Genomic DNA, 15,157 nt, shown 5'->3' on the forward strand with positions numbered 1-15,157 from the left:
AGTAGTTCACTATATAGGGAATAGGGCTCTGGTCACTAGTAGTTCACTATATAGGGAATAGGGCTCTGGTCACTAGTAGTTCACTATATAGGGAATAGGGCTCTGGTCACTAGTAGTTCACTATATAGGGAATAGGGCTCTGGTCACTAGTAGTTCACTATATAGGGAATAGGGCTCTGGTCACTAGTAGTTCACTATATAGGGAATAGGGCTCTGGTCACTAGTAGTTCACTATATAGGGAATAGGGCTCTGGTCACTAGTAGTTCACTATATAGGGAATAGGGCTCTGGTCTAAAGTAGTTCACTATATAGGGAATAGGGCTCTGGTCTATAGTAGTTCACTATACAGGGAATAGGGCTCTGGTCACTAGTAGTTCACTATATAGGGAATAGGGCTCTGGTCTAAAGTAGTTCACTATATAGGGAATAGGGCTCTGGTCTAAAGTAGTTCACTATATAGGGAAGATGGTGCCATTTGGGACTGTGTTATTCTTTATGATGACGTCGTTCAGCTACATGTCATTGTCACCATTTAATCAGGGGGACCTGGCTGTATTGACGTGTGTGTGTGTGTCTGTGTGTGTGTGTGTGTCTGTGTCTGTGTCTGTGTGTGTGTGTGTGTGTGTGTGTGTGTGTGTGTGTGTGTGTGTGTGTGTCTCTGTGTGTGTGTCTCTGTGTGTATGTGTGTGTGTGTGCGTGTGCGTCTGTGTCTGTGTCTGTGTGTGCGTGTGCGTGTGCGTGTGTGTGTGTGTATAGGTGTTGACGCTGCATGACACTAAGCAGTGTCAGACCTGGGACCTGGGCTCCAACTTCTTCCTCAGACAGGACGATGTGCTGACTCACAGGAACAGGTGAGACCAGTCCCGTCTATCTGCAGTCACGTCAAGGAACGCCCATCAGCGTTGACGTCACTACGCGACACGCCCACTGTCTTCGCCAGCTGTAGCGTATTTGCTCTTGAGGCCAGGCTGCCTGTTGCGTCGTCAGCATTTTGTGGCTTCTCGGTAACACAGGAAACAGGAAACTAGGGGTCGGGTAACAATCCCCTAACTTTCCCCCCAAAATACCCAGGTTTTCATGGTTTGAATCGGTATTTGTCTCTGTCTCTGTCTCCTTTGTCCCCCAGGGCTTTGGCGGTCCATCCCAGGGTAGCAGAGTTGAACCCCTACGTCCATGTGGACACGTCCTCCTCCTCTCTCGACCTGTCCACTGACCTCAGCTTCCTCAAGAGATACCAGGTGAGAGACACACACACACACACACACACACACACACACACACACACACACACACACACACACACACACACACACACACACACACACACACACACACACGTCTTGTTGATGAGTGATTCTGCACAGTCGTACTGTAACTTTGTAGATCTGAAACACCGTTGACTGTCCTCGTTGTGTTGTCCAGTGTGTGATCCTGACTGAGGCCAGGCTGAGTCTCCAGAAGAAAATCAATGACTTCTGCCACTTCCATCAGCCTCCTATCAGGGTAAGACCTCTAGAGACCCTCCTATCAGGGTGAGACCTCTAGAGACCCTCCTATCAGGGTGAGACCTCTAGAGATCTCCTATCAGGGTGAGACCTCTAGAGACCGTCCTATCAGGGTGAGACCTCTAGAGACCCTCCTATCAGGGTGAGACCTCTAGAGACCCTCCTATCAGGGTGAGACCTCTACATATAGAGACCCTCCTATCAGGGTGAGACCTCTACATATAGAGACCCTCCTATCAGGGTGAGACCTCTAGAGACCCTCCTATCAGGGTCAGACCTCTACATATAGAGACCCTCCTATCAGGGTCAGACCTCTACATATAGAGACCCTCCTATCAGGGTCAGACCTCTACATAAAGAGACCCTCCTATCAGGGTGAGACCTCTACATATAGAGATCCTCCTATCAGGGTGAGACCTCTACATATAGAGACCCTCCTATCAGGGTCAGACCTCTAGAGACCCTCCTATCAGGGTCAGACCTCTACATATAGAGACCCTCCTATCAGGGTCAGACCTCTACATATAGAGACCCTCCTATCAGGTTGAGACCTCTAGAGACCCTCCTATCAGGGTCAGACCTCTACATATAGAGACCCTCCTATCAGGGTGAGACCTCTACATATAGAGACCCTCCTATCAGGGTGAGACCTCTAGAGACCCTCCTATCAGGTTGAGACCTCTAGAGACCCTCCTATCAGGGTGAGACCTCTACATATAGAGATCCTCCTATCAGGGTGAGACCTCTAGAGACCCTCCTATCAGGGTGAGACCTCTACATATAGAGACCCTCCTATCAGGGTGAGACCTCTACATATAGAGACCCTCCTATCAGGGTGAGACCTCTACATATAGAGACCCTCCTATCAGGGTGAGACCTCTACATATAGAGACCCTCCTATCAGGGTGAGACCTCTACATATAGAGACCCTCCTATCAGGGTGAGACCTCTAGAGACCCTCCTATCAGGGTCAGACCTCTACATATAGAGACCCTCCTATCAGGGTGAGACCTCTACATATAGAGACCCTCCTATCAGGGTCAGACCTCTAGAGACCCTCCTATCAGGGTCAGACCTCTACATATAGAGACCCTCCTATCAGGGTGAGACCTCTACATATAGAGATCCTCCTATCAGGGTGAGACCTCTACATATAGAGACCCTCCTATCAGGGTGAGACCTCTACATATAGAGACCCTCCTATCAGGGTGAGACCTCTAGAGACCCTCCTATCAGGGTGAGACCTCTACATATAGAGACCCTCCTATCAGGGTGAGACCTCTACATATAGAGATCCTCCTATCAGGGTGAGACCTCTACATATAGAGACCCTCCTATCAGGGTCAGACCTCTAGAGACCCTCCTATCAGGGTCAGACCTCTACATATAGAGACCCTCCTATCAGGGTGAGACCTCTAGAGACCCTCCTATCAGGGTCAGACCTCTACATATAGAGACCCTCCTATCAGGGTGAGACCTCTACATATAGAGACCCTCCTATCAGGGTGAGACCTCTAGAGACCCTCCTATCAGGGTGAGACCTCTACATATAGAGACCCTCCTATCAGGGTGAGACCTCTAGAGATCTTCTTATCAGGGTAAGACCTCTACATATAGAGACCCTCCTATCAGGGTGAGACCTCTACATATAGAGACCCTCCTATCAGGGTGAGACCTCTAGAGACCCTCCTATCAGGGTGAGACCTCTACATATAGAGACCCTCTTATCAGGGTAAGACCTCTACATATAGAGACCCTCCTATCAGGGTGAGACCTCTAGAGACCCTCCTATCAGGGTGAGACCTCTACATATAGAGACCGTCCTATCAGGGTGAGACCTCTAGAGACCCTCCTATCAGGGTGAGACCTCTACATATAGAGACCCTCCTATCAGGGTGAGACCTCTACATATAGAGACCCTCCTATCAGGGTGAGACCTCTAGAGACCCTCCTATCAGGGTGAGACCTCTAGAGACCCTCCTATCAGGGTGAGACCTCTACATATAGAGACCCTCCTATCAGGGTGAGACCCCTAGAGACCCTCCTATCAGGGTGAGACCTCTACATATAGAGACCCTCCTATCAGGGTCAGACCTCTACATATAGAGACCCTCCTATCAGGGTCAGACCTCTAGAGACCCTCCTATCAGGGTGAGACCTCTACATATAGAGACTCTCCTATCAGGGTCAGACCTTTAGAGACCCTCCTATCAGGGTGAGACCTCTAGAGACCCTCCTATCAGGGTGAGACCTCTACATATAGAGACCCTCCTATCAGTGTCAGACCTCTAGAGACCCTCCTATCAGGGTGAGACCTCTACATATAGAGACCCTCCTATCAGGGTGAGACCTCTACATATAGAGACCCTCCTATCAGGGTGAGACCTCTAGAGACCCTCCTATCAGGGTCAGACCTCTACATTTAGAGACTCTCCTATCAGGGTGAGACCTCTAGAGACCCTCCTATCAGGGTGAGACCTCTACATATAGAGACCCTCCTATCAGGGTAAGACCTCTACATATAGAGACCCTCCTATCAGGGTGAGACCTCTAGAGACCCTCCTATCAGGGTGAGACCTCTAGAGACCCTCCTATCAGGGTGAGACCTCTAGAGACCCTCCTATCAGGGTCAGATCTCTAAATATAGAGACCCTCCTATCAGGTTCAGACCTCTACATATAGAGACCCTCCTATCAGAGTGAGACCTCTACATATAGAGACCCTCCTATCAGGGTGAGACCTCTACATATAGAGACCCTCCTATCAGGGTGAGACCTCTAGAGACCCTCCTATCAGGGTCAGACCTCTACATATAGAGACCCTCCTATCAGAGTGAGACCTCTACATATAGAGACCCTCCTATCAGGGTGAGACCTCTACATATAGAGACCCTCCTATCAGGGTGAGACCTCTACATATAGAGACCCTCCTATCAGGGTGAGACCTCTAGAGACCCTCCTATCAGGGTGAGACCTCTAGAGACCCTCCTATCAGGGTAAGACCTCTACATATAGAGACCCTCCTATCAGGGTGAGACCTCTAGAGACCCTCCTATCAGGGTGAGACCTCTAGAGACCCTCCTATCAGGGTGAGACCTCTAGAGACCCTCCTATCAGGGTGAGACCTCTAGAGACCCTCCTATCAGGGTGAGACCTCTAGAGACCCTCCTATCAGGGTGAGACCTCTACATATAGAGACCCTCCTATCAGGGTGAGACCTCTACATATAGAGACCCTCCTATCAGGGTAAGACCTCTAGAGACCCTCCTATCAGGGTGAGACCTCTAGAGACCCTCCTATCAGGGTGAGACCTCTACATATAGAGACCCTCCTATCAGGGTGAGACCTCTACATATAGAGACCCTCCTATCAGGGTGAGACCTCTAGAGACCCTCCTATCAGGGTGAGACCTCTAGAGACCCTCCTATCAGGGTGAGACCTCTAGAGACCCTCCTATCAGGGTGAGACCTCTAGAGACCCTCCTATCAGGGTGAGACCTCTACATATAGAGACCCTCCTATCAGGGTGAGACCTCTACATATAGAGACCCTCCTATCAGGGTGAGACCTCTAGAGACCCTCCTATCAGGGTGAGACCTCTAGAGACCCTCCTATCAGGGTGAGACCTCTAGAGACCCTCCTATCAGGGTGAGACCTCTACATATAGAGACCCTCCTATCAGGGTAAGACCTCTAGAGACCCTCCTATCAGGGTGAGACCTCTACATATAGAGACCCTCCTATCAGGGTGAGACCTCTACATATAGAGACCCTCCTATCAGGGTGAGACCTCTAGAGACCCTCCTATCAGGGTGAGACCTCTACATATAGAGACCCTCCTATCAGGGTGAGACCTCTACATATAGAGACCCTCCTATCAGGGTAAGACCTCTACATATAGAGACCCTCCTATCAGGGTGAGACCTCTACATATAGAGACCCTCCTATCAGGGTCAGACCTCTAGAGACCCTCCTATCAGGGTCAGACCTCTACATATAGAGACCCTCCTATCAGGGTGAGACCTCTAGAGACCCTCCTATCAGGGTGAGACCTCTACATATAGAGACCCTCCTATCAGGGTCAGACCTCTAGAGACCCTCCTATCAGGGTCAGACCTCTACATATAGAGACCCTCCTATCAGGGTGAGACCTCTACATATAGAGACCCTCCTATCAGGGTGAGACCTCTAGAGACCCTCCTATCAGGGTGAGACCTCTACATATAGAGACCCTCCTATCAGGGTCAGACCTCTAGAGACCCTCCTATCAGGGTGAGACCTCTACATATAGAGACCCTCCTATCAGGGTGAGACCTCTACATATAGAGACCCTCCTATCAGGGTGAGACCTCTAGAGACCCTCCTATCGGGGTGAGACCTCTACATATAGAGACCCTCCTATCAGGGTGAGACCTCTACATATAGAGACCCTCCTATCAGGGTGAGACCTCTAGAGACCCTCCTATCAGGGTGAGACCTCTACATATAGAGACTCTCCTATCAGGGTGAGACCTCTACATATAGAGACCCTCCTATCAGGGTGAGACCTCTAGAGACCCTCCTATCAGGGTGAGACCTCTACATATAGAGACCCTCCTATCAGGGTCAGACCTCTAGAGACCCTCCTATCAGGGTCAGACCTCTACATATAGAGACCCTCCTATCAGGGTGAGACCTCTACATATAGAGACCCTCCTATCAGGGTAAGACCTCTAGAGACCCTCCTATCAGGGTCAGACCTCTACATATAGAGACCCTCCTATCAGGGTGAGACCTCTAGAGACCCTCCTATCAGGGTGAGACCTCTACATATAGAGACCCTCCTATCAGGGTAAGACCTCTACATATAGAGATCCTCCTATCAGGGTGAGACCTCTAGAGACCCTCCTATCAGGGTCAGACCTCTACATATAGAGACCCTCCTATCAGGGTGAGACCTCTACATATAGAGACCCTCCTATCAGGGTGAGACCTCTACATATGGAGACCCTCCTATCAGGGTGAGACCTCTAGAGACCCTCCTATCAGGGTGAGACCTCTACATATAGAGACCCTCCTATCAGGGTGAGACCTCTACATATAGAGACCCTCCTATCAGGGTGAGACCTCTACATATAGAGACCCTCCTATCAGGGTAAGACCTCTACATATAGAGACCCTCCTATCAGGGTGAGACCTCTACATATAGAGACCCTCCTATCAGGGTCAGACCTCTAGAGACCCTCCTATCAGGGTGAGACCTCTACATATAGAGACTCTCCTATCAGGGTGAGACCTCTACATATAGAGACCCTCCTATCAGGGTCAGACCTCTAGAGACCCTCCTATCAGGGTCAGACCTCTACATATAGAGACCCTCCTATCAGGGTGAGACCTCTAGAGACCCTCCTATCAGGGTCAGACCTCTACATATAGAGACCCTCCTATCAGGGTGAGACCTCTACATATAGAGACCCTCCTATCAGGGTGAGACCTCTAGAGACCCTCCTATCAGGGTGAGACCTCTACATATAGAGACCCTCCTATCAGGGTGAGACCTCTAGAGATCTTCTTATCAGGGTAAGACCTCTACATATAGAGACCCTCCTATCAGGGTGAGACCTCTACATATAGAGACCCTCCTATCAGGGTGAGACCTCTAGAGACCCTCCTATCAGGGTGAGACCTCTACATATAGAGACCCTCTTATCAGGGTAAGACCTCTACATATAGAGACCCTCCTATCAGGGTGAGACCTCTAGAGACCCTCCTATCAGGGTGAGACCTCTACATATAGAGACCGTCCTATCAGGGTGAGACCTCTAGAGACCCTCCTATCAGGGTGAGACCTCTACATATAGAGACCCTCCTATCAGGGTGAGACCTCTACATATAGAGACCCTCCTATCAGGGTGAGACCTCTAGAGACCCTCCTATCAGGGTGAGACCTCTAGAGACCCTCCTATCAGGGTGAGACCTCTACATATAGAGACCCTCCTATCAGGGTGAGACCCCTAGAGACCCTCCTATCAGGGTGAGACCTCTACATATAGAGACCCTCCTATCAGGGTCAGACCTCTACATATAGAGACCCTCCTATCAGGGTCAGACCTCTAGAGACCCTCCTATCAGGGTGAGACCTCTACATATAGAGACTCTCCTATCAGGGTCAGACCTTTAGAGACCCTCCTATCAGGGTGAGACCTCTAGAGACCCTCCTATCAGGGTGAGACCTCTACATATAGAGACCCTCCTATCAGTGTCAGACCTCTAGAGACCCTCCTATCAGGGTGAGACCTCTACATATAGAGACCCTCCTATCAGGGTGAGACCTCTACATATAGAGACCCTCCTATCAGGGTGAGACCTCTAGAGACCCTCCTATCAGGGTCAGACCTCTACATTTAGAGACTCTCCTATCAGGGTGAGACCTCTAGAGACCCTCCTATCAGGGTGAGACCTCTACATATAGAGACCCTCCTATCAGGGTAAGACCTCTACATATAGAGACCCTCCTATCAGGGTGAGACCTCTAGAGACCCTCCTATCAGGGTGAGACCTCTAGAGACCCTCCTATCAGGGTGAGACCTCTAGAGACCCTCCTATCAGGGTCAGATCTCTAAATATAGAGACCCTCCTATCAGGTTCAGACCTCTACATATAGAGACCCTCCTATCAGAGTGAGACCTCTACATATAGAGACCCTCCTATCAGGGTGAGACCTCTACATATAGAGACCCTCCTATCAGGGTGAGACCTCTAGAGACCCTCCTATCAGGGTCAGACCTCTACATATAGAGACCCTCCTATCAGAGTGAGACCTCTACATATAGAGACCCTCCTATCAGGGTGAGACCTCTACATATAGAGACCCTCCTATCAGGGTGAGACCTCTACATATAGAGACCCTCCTATCAGGGTGAGACCTCTAGAGACCCTCCTATCAGGGTGAGACCTCTAGAGACCCTCCTATCAGGGTAAGACCTCTACATATAGAGACCCTCCTATCAGGGTGAGACCTCTAGAGACCCTCCTATCAGGGTGAGACCTCTAGAGACCCTCCTATCAGGGTGAGACCTCTAGAGACCCTCCTATCAGGGTGAGACCTCTAGAGACCCTCCTATCAGGGTGAGACCTCTAGAGACCCTCCTATCAGGGTGAGACCTCTACATATAGAGACCCTCCTATCAGGGTGAGACCTCTACATATAGAGACCCTCCTATCAGGGTAAGACCTCTAGAGACCCTCCTATCAGGGTGAGACCTCTAGAGACCCTCCTATCAGGGTGAGACCTCTACATATAGAGACCCTCCTATCAGGGTGAGACCTCTACATATAGAGACCCTCCTATCAGGGTGAGACCTCTAGAGACCCTCCTATCAGGGTGAGACCTCTAGAGACCCTCCTATCAGGGTGAGACCTCTAGAGACCCTCCTATCAGGGTGAGACCTCTAGAGACCCTCCTATCAGGGTGAGACCTCTACATATAGAGACCCTCCTATCAGGGTGAGACCTCTACATATAGAGACCCTCCTATCAGGGTGAGACCTCTAGAGACCCTCCTATCAGGGTGAGACCTCTAGAGACCCTCCTATCAGGGTGAGACCTCTAGAGACCCTCCTATCAGGGTGAGACCTCTACATATAGAGACCCTCCTATCAGGGTAAGACCTCTAGAGACCCTCCTATCAGGGTGAGACCTCTACATATAGAGACCCTCCTATCAGGGTGAGACCTCTACATATAGAGACCCTCCTATCAGGGTGAGACCTCTAGAGACCCTCCTATCAGGGTGAGACCTCTACATATAGAGACCCTCCTATCAGGGTGAGACCTCTACATATAGAGACCCTCCTATCAGGGTAAGACCTCTACATATAGAGACCCTCCTATCAGGGTGAGACCTCTACATATAGAGACCCTCCTATCAGGGTCAGACCTCTAGAGACCCTCCTATCAGGGTCAGACCTCTACATATAGAGACCCTCCTATCAGGGTGAGACCTCTAGAGACCCTCCTATCAGGGTGAGACCTCTACATATAGAGACCCTCCTATCAGGGTCAGACCTCTAGAGACCCTCCTATCAGGGTCAGACCTCTACATATAGAGACCCTCCTATCAGGGTGAGACCTCTACATATAGAGACCCTCCTATCAGGGTGAGACCTCTAGAGACCCTCCTATCAGGGTGAGACCTCTACATATAGAGACCCTCCTATCAGGGTCAGACCTCTAGAGACCCTCCTATCAGGGTGAGACCTCTACATATAGAGACCCTCCTATCAGGGTGAGACCTCTACATATAGAGACCCTCCTATCAGGGTGAGACCTCTAGAGACCCTCCTATCGGGGTGAGACCTCTACATATAGAGACCCTCCTATCAGGGTGAGACCTCTACATATAGAGACCCTCCTATCAGGGTGAGACCTCTAGAGACCCTCCTATCAGGGTGAGACCTCTACATATAGAGACTCTCCTATCAGGGTGAGACCTCTACATATAGAGACCCTCCTATCAGGGTGAGACCTCTAGAGACCCTCCTATCAGGGTGAGACCTCTACATATAGAGACCCTCCTATCAGGGTCAGACCTCTAGAGACCCTCCTATCAGGGTCAGACCTCTACATATAGAGACCCTCCTATCAGGGTGAGACCTCTACATATAGAGACCCTCCTATCAGGGTAAGACCTCTAGAGACCCTCCTATCAGGGTCAGACCTCTACATATAGAGACCCTCCTATCAGGGTGAGACCTCTAGAGACCCTCCTATCAGGGTGAGACCTCTACATATAGAGACCCTCCTATCAGGGTAAGACCTCTACATATAGAGATCCTCCTATCAGGGTGAGACCTCTAGAGACCCTCCTATCAGGGTCAGACCTCTACATATAGAGACCCTCCTATCAGGGTGAGACCTCTACATATAGAGACCCTCCTATCAGGGTGAGACCTCTACATATGGAGACCCTCCTATCAGGGTGAGACCTCTAGAGACCCTCCTATCAGGGTGAGACCTCTACATATAGAGACCCTCCTATCAGGGTGAGACCTCTACATATAGAGACCCTCCTATCAGGGTGAGACCTCTACATATAGAGACCCTCCTATCAGGGTAAGACCTCTACATATAGAGACCCTCCTATCAGGGTGAGACCTCTACATATAGAGACCCTCCTATCAGGGTCAGACCTCTAGAGACCCTCCTATCAGGGTCAGACCTCTACATATAGAGACCCTCCTATCAGGGTGAGACCTCTACATATAGAGACCCTCCTATCAGGGTGAGACCTCTAGAGACCCTCCTATCAGGGTGAGACCTCTACATATAGAGACCCTCCTATCAGGGTGAGACCTCTACATATAGAGACCCTCCTATCAGGGTGAGACCTCTAGAGACCCTCCTATCAGGGTGAGACCTCTACATATAGAGACTCTCCTATCAGGGTGAGACCTCTACATATAGAGACCCTCCTATCAGGGTGAGACCTCTAGAGACCCTCCTATCAGGGTGAGACCTCTACATATAGAGACCCTCCTATCAGGGTCAGACCTCTAGAGACCCTCCTATCAGGGTCAGACCTCTACATATAGAGACCCTCCTATCAGGGTGAGACCTCTACATATAGAGACCCTCCTATCAGGGTAAGACCTCTAGAGACCCTCCTATCAGGGTCAGACCTCTACATATAGAGACCCTCCTATCAGGGTGAGACCTCTAGAGACCCTCCTATCAGGGTGAGACCTCTACATATAGAGACCCTCCTATCAGGGTAAGACCTCTACATATAGAGACCCTCCTATCAGGGTGAGACCTCTAGAGACCCTCCTATCAGGGTGAGACCTCTACATATAGAGACCCTCCTATCAGGGTGAGACCTCTAGAGACCCTCCTATCAGGGTGAGACCTCTACATATAGAGACCCTCCTATCAGGGTGAGACCTCTACATATGGAGACCCTCCTATCAGGGTGAGACCTCTACATATAGAGACCCTCCTATCAGGGTGAGACCTCTACATATAGAGACCCTCCTATCAGGGTGAGACCTCTACATATAGAGACCCTCCTATCAGGGTGAGACCTCTAGAGACCCTCCTATCAGGGTGAGACCTCTACATATAGAGACCCTCCTATCAGGGTGAGACCTCTAGAGACCCTCCTATCAGGGTGAGACCTCTACATATAGAGACCCTCCTATCAGGGTGAGACCTCTAGAGACCCTCCTATCAGGGTGAGACCTCTACATATAGAGACCCTCCTATCAGGGTCAGACCTCTAGAGACCCTCCTATCAGGGTCAGACCTCTACATATAGAGACCCTCCTATCAGGGTGAGACCTCTACATATAGAGACCCTCCTATCAGGGTGAGACCTCTACATATAGAGACCCTCCTATCAGGGTGAGACCTCTACATATAGAGATCCTCCTATCAGGGTGAGACCTCTACATATAGAGACCCTCCTATCAGGGTCAGACCTCTAGAGACCCTCCTATCAGGGTGAGACCTCTACATATAGAGACCCTCCTATATAGGGAATAGGGTGCAATTCGGGCTGTGCCCAAAGATTATGCGTTCCAATAATGTCCTTCCTCCTGAAGTGTGCACTCGTTCACTCCTCGTCAGAAATGTAAAAACACCCTTGGATTGGTTTAGGACTAGAGGGAGTTTCCATATACCAGTCGTGTCCGGTTCAAATCCACGGAAGGGAAGTTAACAAGTGCACCACGTGAGGAGACAGGAGAGATGCTTTGGTCTGCGGCCTCGTCCCCCCCCCCGGGAACTAAAAGCATGATGTCTCTCTTGTTTCCCTGCAGTTCATTGGATGTGACGCGTACGGGATCTGTGTGAGAGTGTTCTGTGACTTCGGGGACCAGTTTGAGGTGTCGGACCCCACGGGAGAGGAAGCCAAGGAGATGTTTATCCAGAACATCACACAGGTACACACACACACACACACACACACACACACACACACACACACACACACACACACACACACACACACCGACACACACACACCGACACACACACACCGACACACACACACCGACACACACACACACACACACACACACACACACACACACACACACGCACACACACGTACACACACACACACCGACACACACACACACACACAGACACACACACACAAACACACACAGGTACACACACACACCCCGACACACACACACACACACACACCGACACACACACACACACACACCGACACACACACACACACACCGACACACACACACACACACACACACCGACACACACACACACACACACACACACACACACAGTCTTGTACAGCTAACCTTGTGGGGACATACAATTCAGTCCCATTCAAAATCCTATTTTCCCTAACCCTAAACCTAACCCTAATCCTAACCCGTACTCTTACCCTAACCCTAACCTTAACCCTAACCCTAACCCAAAAACCTAAACTTTATCCTAACCCTAAACCTAACCCTAGCTCCTAACCCTAACCCTACAACTAACCCTAGCTCCTAACCTTAATATTTAACTTAATTCTAACCTTAACCCTAAACCCCCTAGAAATAGCATTTGACCTTGTGGGGACTAACAAAATGTCCCCAGCTGGTCAACTTTTTGTTAGTTTACTATTCTTGTAGGGTCTTCTGGTCCCCACAAGAATAGTTAAACACGTCCACACACACACACACACACACACACACACACACACAGGTACACACACACACACACACACACACAGGTACACACGCACGCACGCACGCACGCACGCACGCACGCACGCACACACACACACACACACACACACACACACACACACACACACACACACACACACACACACACACACACACACACACACACACACACACACACACACACACACACCCTCCTCTCTAACCTCCGATCTGTAGGGTAACCCAGGGGTGGTAACCTGTATGGACAGCAGGACCCACGGCCTCCAGACTGGACAGAGTGTTCTCTTCAGAGAGGTCAACGGGATGGACACACTCAACGGCACCGCACGACAGGTCACAGGTACTGATACGACAGGCTTATGACAGGTCACAGGTACTGATACGACAGGCTTATGACAGGTCACAGGTACTGATATGACAGTCTTTTGACAGGTCACAGGTACTGATAGGACAGGCTTATGACAGGTCACAGGTACTGATACGACAGGCTTATGACACGTCACAGCTACTGATAAGACAGGCTTATGACAGGGCATAGCTACTGATAATACAGGCTTATGACAGGTCATAGGTACTGATACTACAGGCCAATGACAGGTCACAGGTACTGATACGACAGTCTTATGACAGGTCACAGCTACTGATACGACAGGCCAATGACAGGTCACAGGTACTGATTCGACAGGCCTATGACAGGTCACAGGTACTGATACGACAGGCCAATGACAGGTCACAGGTACTGATACGACAGTCTTATGACAGGTCACAGGTACTGATAGGACAGGCTTATGACAGGTCACAGGTACTGATACGACAGTCTTATGACAGGTCACAGGTAGGAGAGGGGTATTAATGTTGATAATAATGTGTGTGTGTCAGTCCTCTCTCCCTACAGTTTCACCGTCGGGGACACGTCGTGTCTGCAGCCCTATGCACACGGGGGCTTCTTCCTGCTGGTCAAAACCCCCAGAACATACAGCTTCGTAAGTACACAACCACAACACAACCGCAATACCACGTTCATAAACCACATAACACTTTTAATGGTTTACGCTTAAAGGAAAATTCCATCTTTTGGTAATTTTTTTAATTATTAGTCCGCTGTTGATACAGTCCCAAAATGTTTTGCCTGTCAGTAATCCAGTTTTCCAGAAAGCATCATACTGCGTCATACTGTGTCATGCAGCGTCGTACTGCCTCGTGCTGCCTCGTACTGCCTCGTGCTGCCTCGTGCTGCCTCGTGCTGCCTCGTGCTGCCTCGTACTGCCTCGTGCTGCCTCGTGCTGCCTCGTACTGCCTCGTGCTGCGTCGTACTGCCTCGTACTGCCTCGTGCTGCCTCGTACTGCCTCGTGCTGCCTCGTACTGCCTCGTGCTGCGTCGTACTGCCTCGTACTGCCTTGTGATGCGTCGTACTGTGGTACTTTCTGTATTTTTTAAGTTCTATATGTTGAAAAGTTGCTTTCTGATTGTTTTGGGGCTGATATCAACAGTGGACTAATGAAACACACACCAAAAGACAGTTTGCAGTGGTCTTTTCCTTAAACGTCTCTGTCCGTGTGTCTTTGTCCGTGTGTTCTTCAGGAGACGATGGAGCAGCAGCTGTCTGAGCCTCAGGTCCTGACTCCCGACTTCAGCAAACCAGAGGTGAGAGGTCATAGGTCAGCTCCAGTGTGCTGTGTGTTTGATCTGCTGTGTGTTGGAGCCGTCTCTGAGCAGTTTCCTGTTTTGTCCATTGTGAATGTGTCCCTCAGGCCCCGCTGCAGATCCACGCCGCCATGCTGGCTCTCGATGCCTTCCAGGAGCAACACAACAGACTGCCCAATATTGGGTAACACAACCCCTAGTCCCTACCCTCTACCCCCTAGTACCTACCCTCTACCCCCTAGTCCCTACCCTCTACCCCCTAGTCCCTACCCTCTACCCCCTAGTACCTACCCTCTACCCCCTAGTACCTACACTCTACCCCCTACCCT

General features: G+C 50.2%; 1 protein-coding gene across 1 annotated transcript in view; it reads left to right on the top strand.

The window, feature by feature from the left end:
- The window catches only part of uba6 (ubiquitin like modifier activating enzyme 6), a gene marked incomplete in the record, with an annotated part of 75,556 nt that overhangs the window by 11,771 nt on the left and 48,628 nt on the right, over positions 1-15,157 (top strand). The window contains 8 exon segments of the mRNA XM_071408365.1: positions 758-852; positions 1,128-1,239; positions 1,424-1,504; positions 12,299-12,421; positions 13,400-13,523; positions 14,063-14,166; positions 14,766-14,828; positions 14,936-15,012. Coding sequence (XP_071264466.1) covers positions 758-852; positions 1,128-1,239; positions 1,424-1,504; positions 12,299-12,421; positions 13,400-13,523; positions 14,063-14,166; positions 14,766-14,828; positions 14,936-15,012 — 779 coding nt within the window.

This window comes from Salvelinus alpinus, chromosome 6 (genome assembly GCF_045679555.1).
Source record: "Salvelinus alpinus chromosome 6, SLU_Salpinus.1, whole genome shotgun sequence".
NCBI lineage: Eukaryota > Metazoa > Chordata > Actinopteri > Salmoniformes > Salmonidae > Salvelinus > Salvelinus alpinus.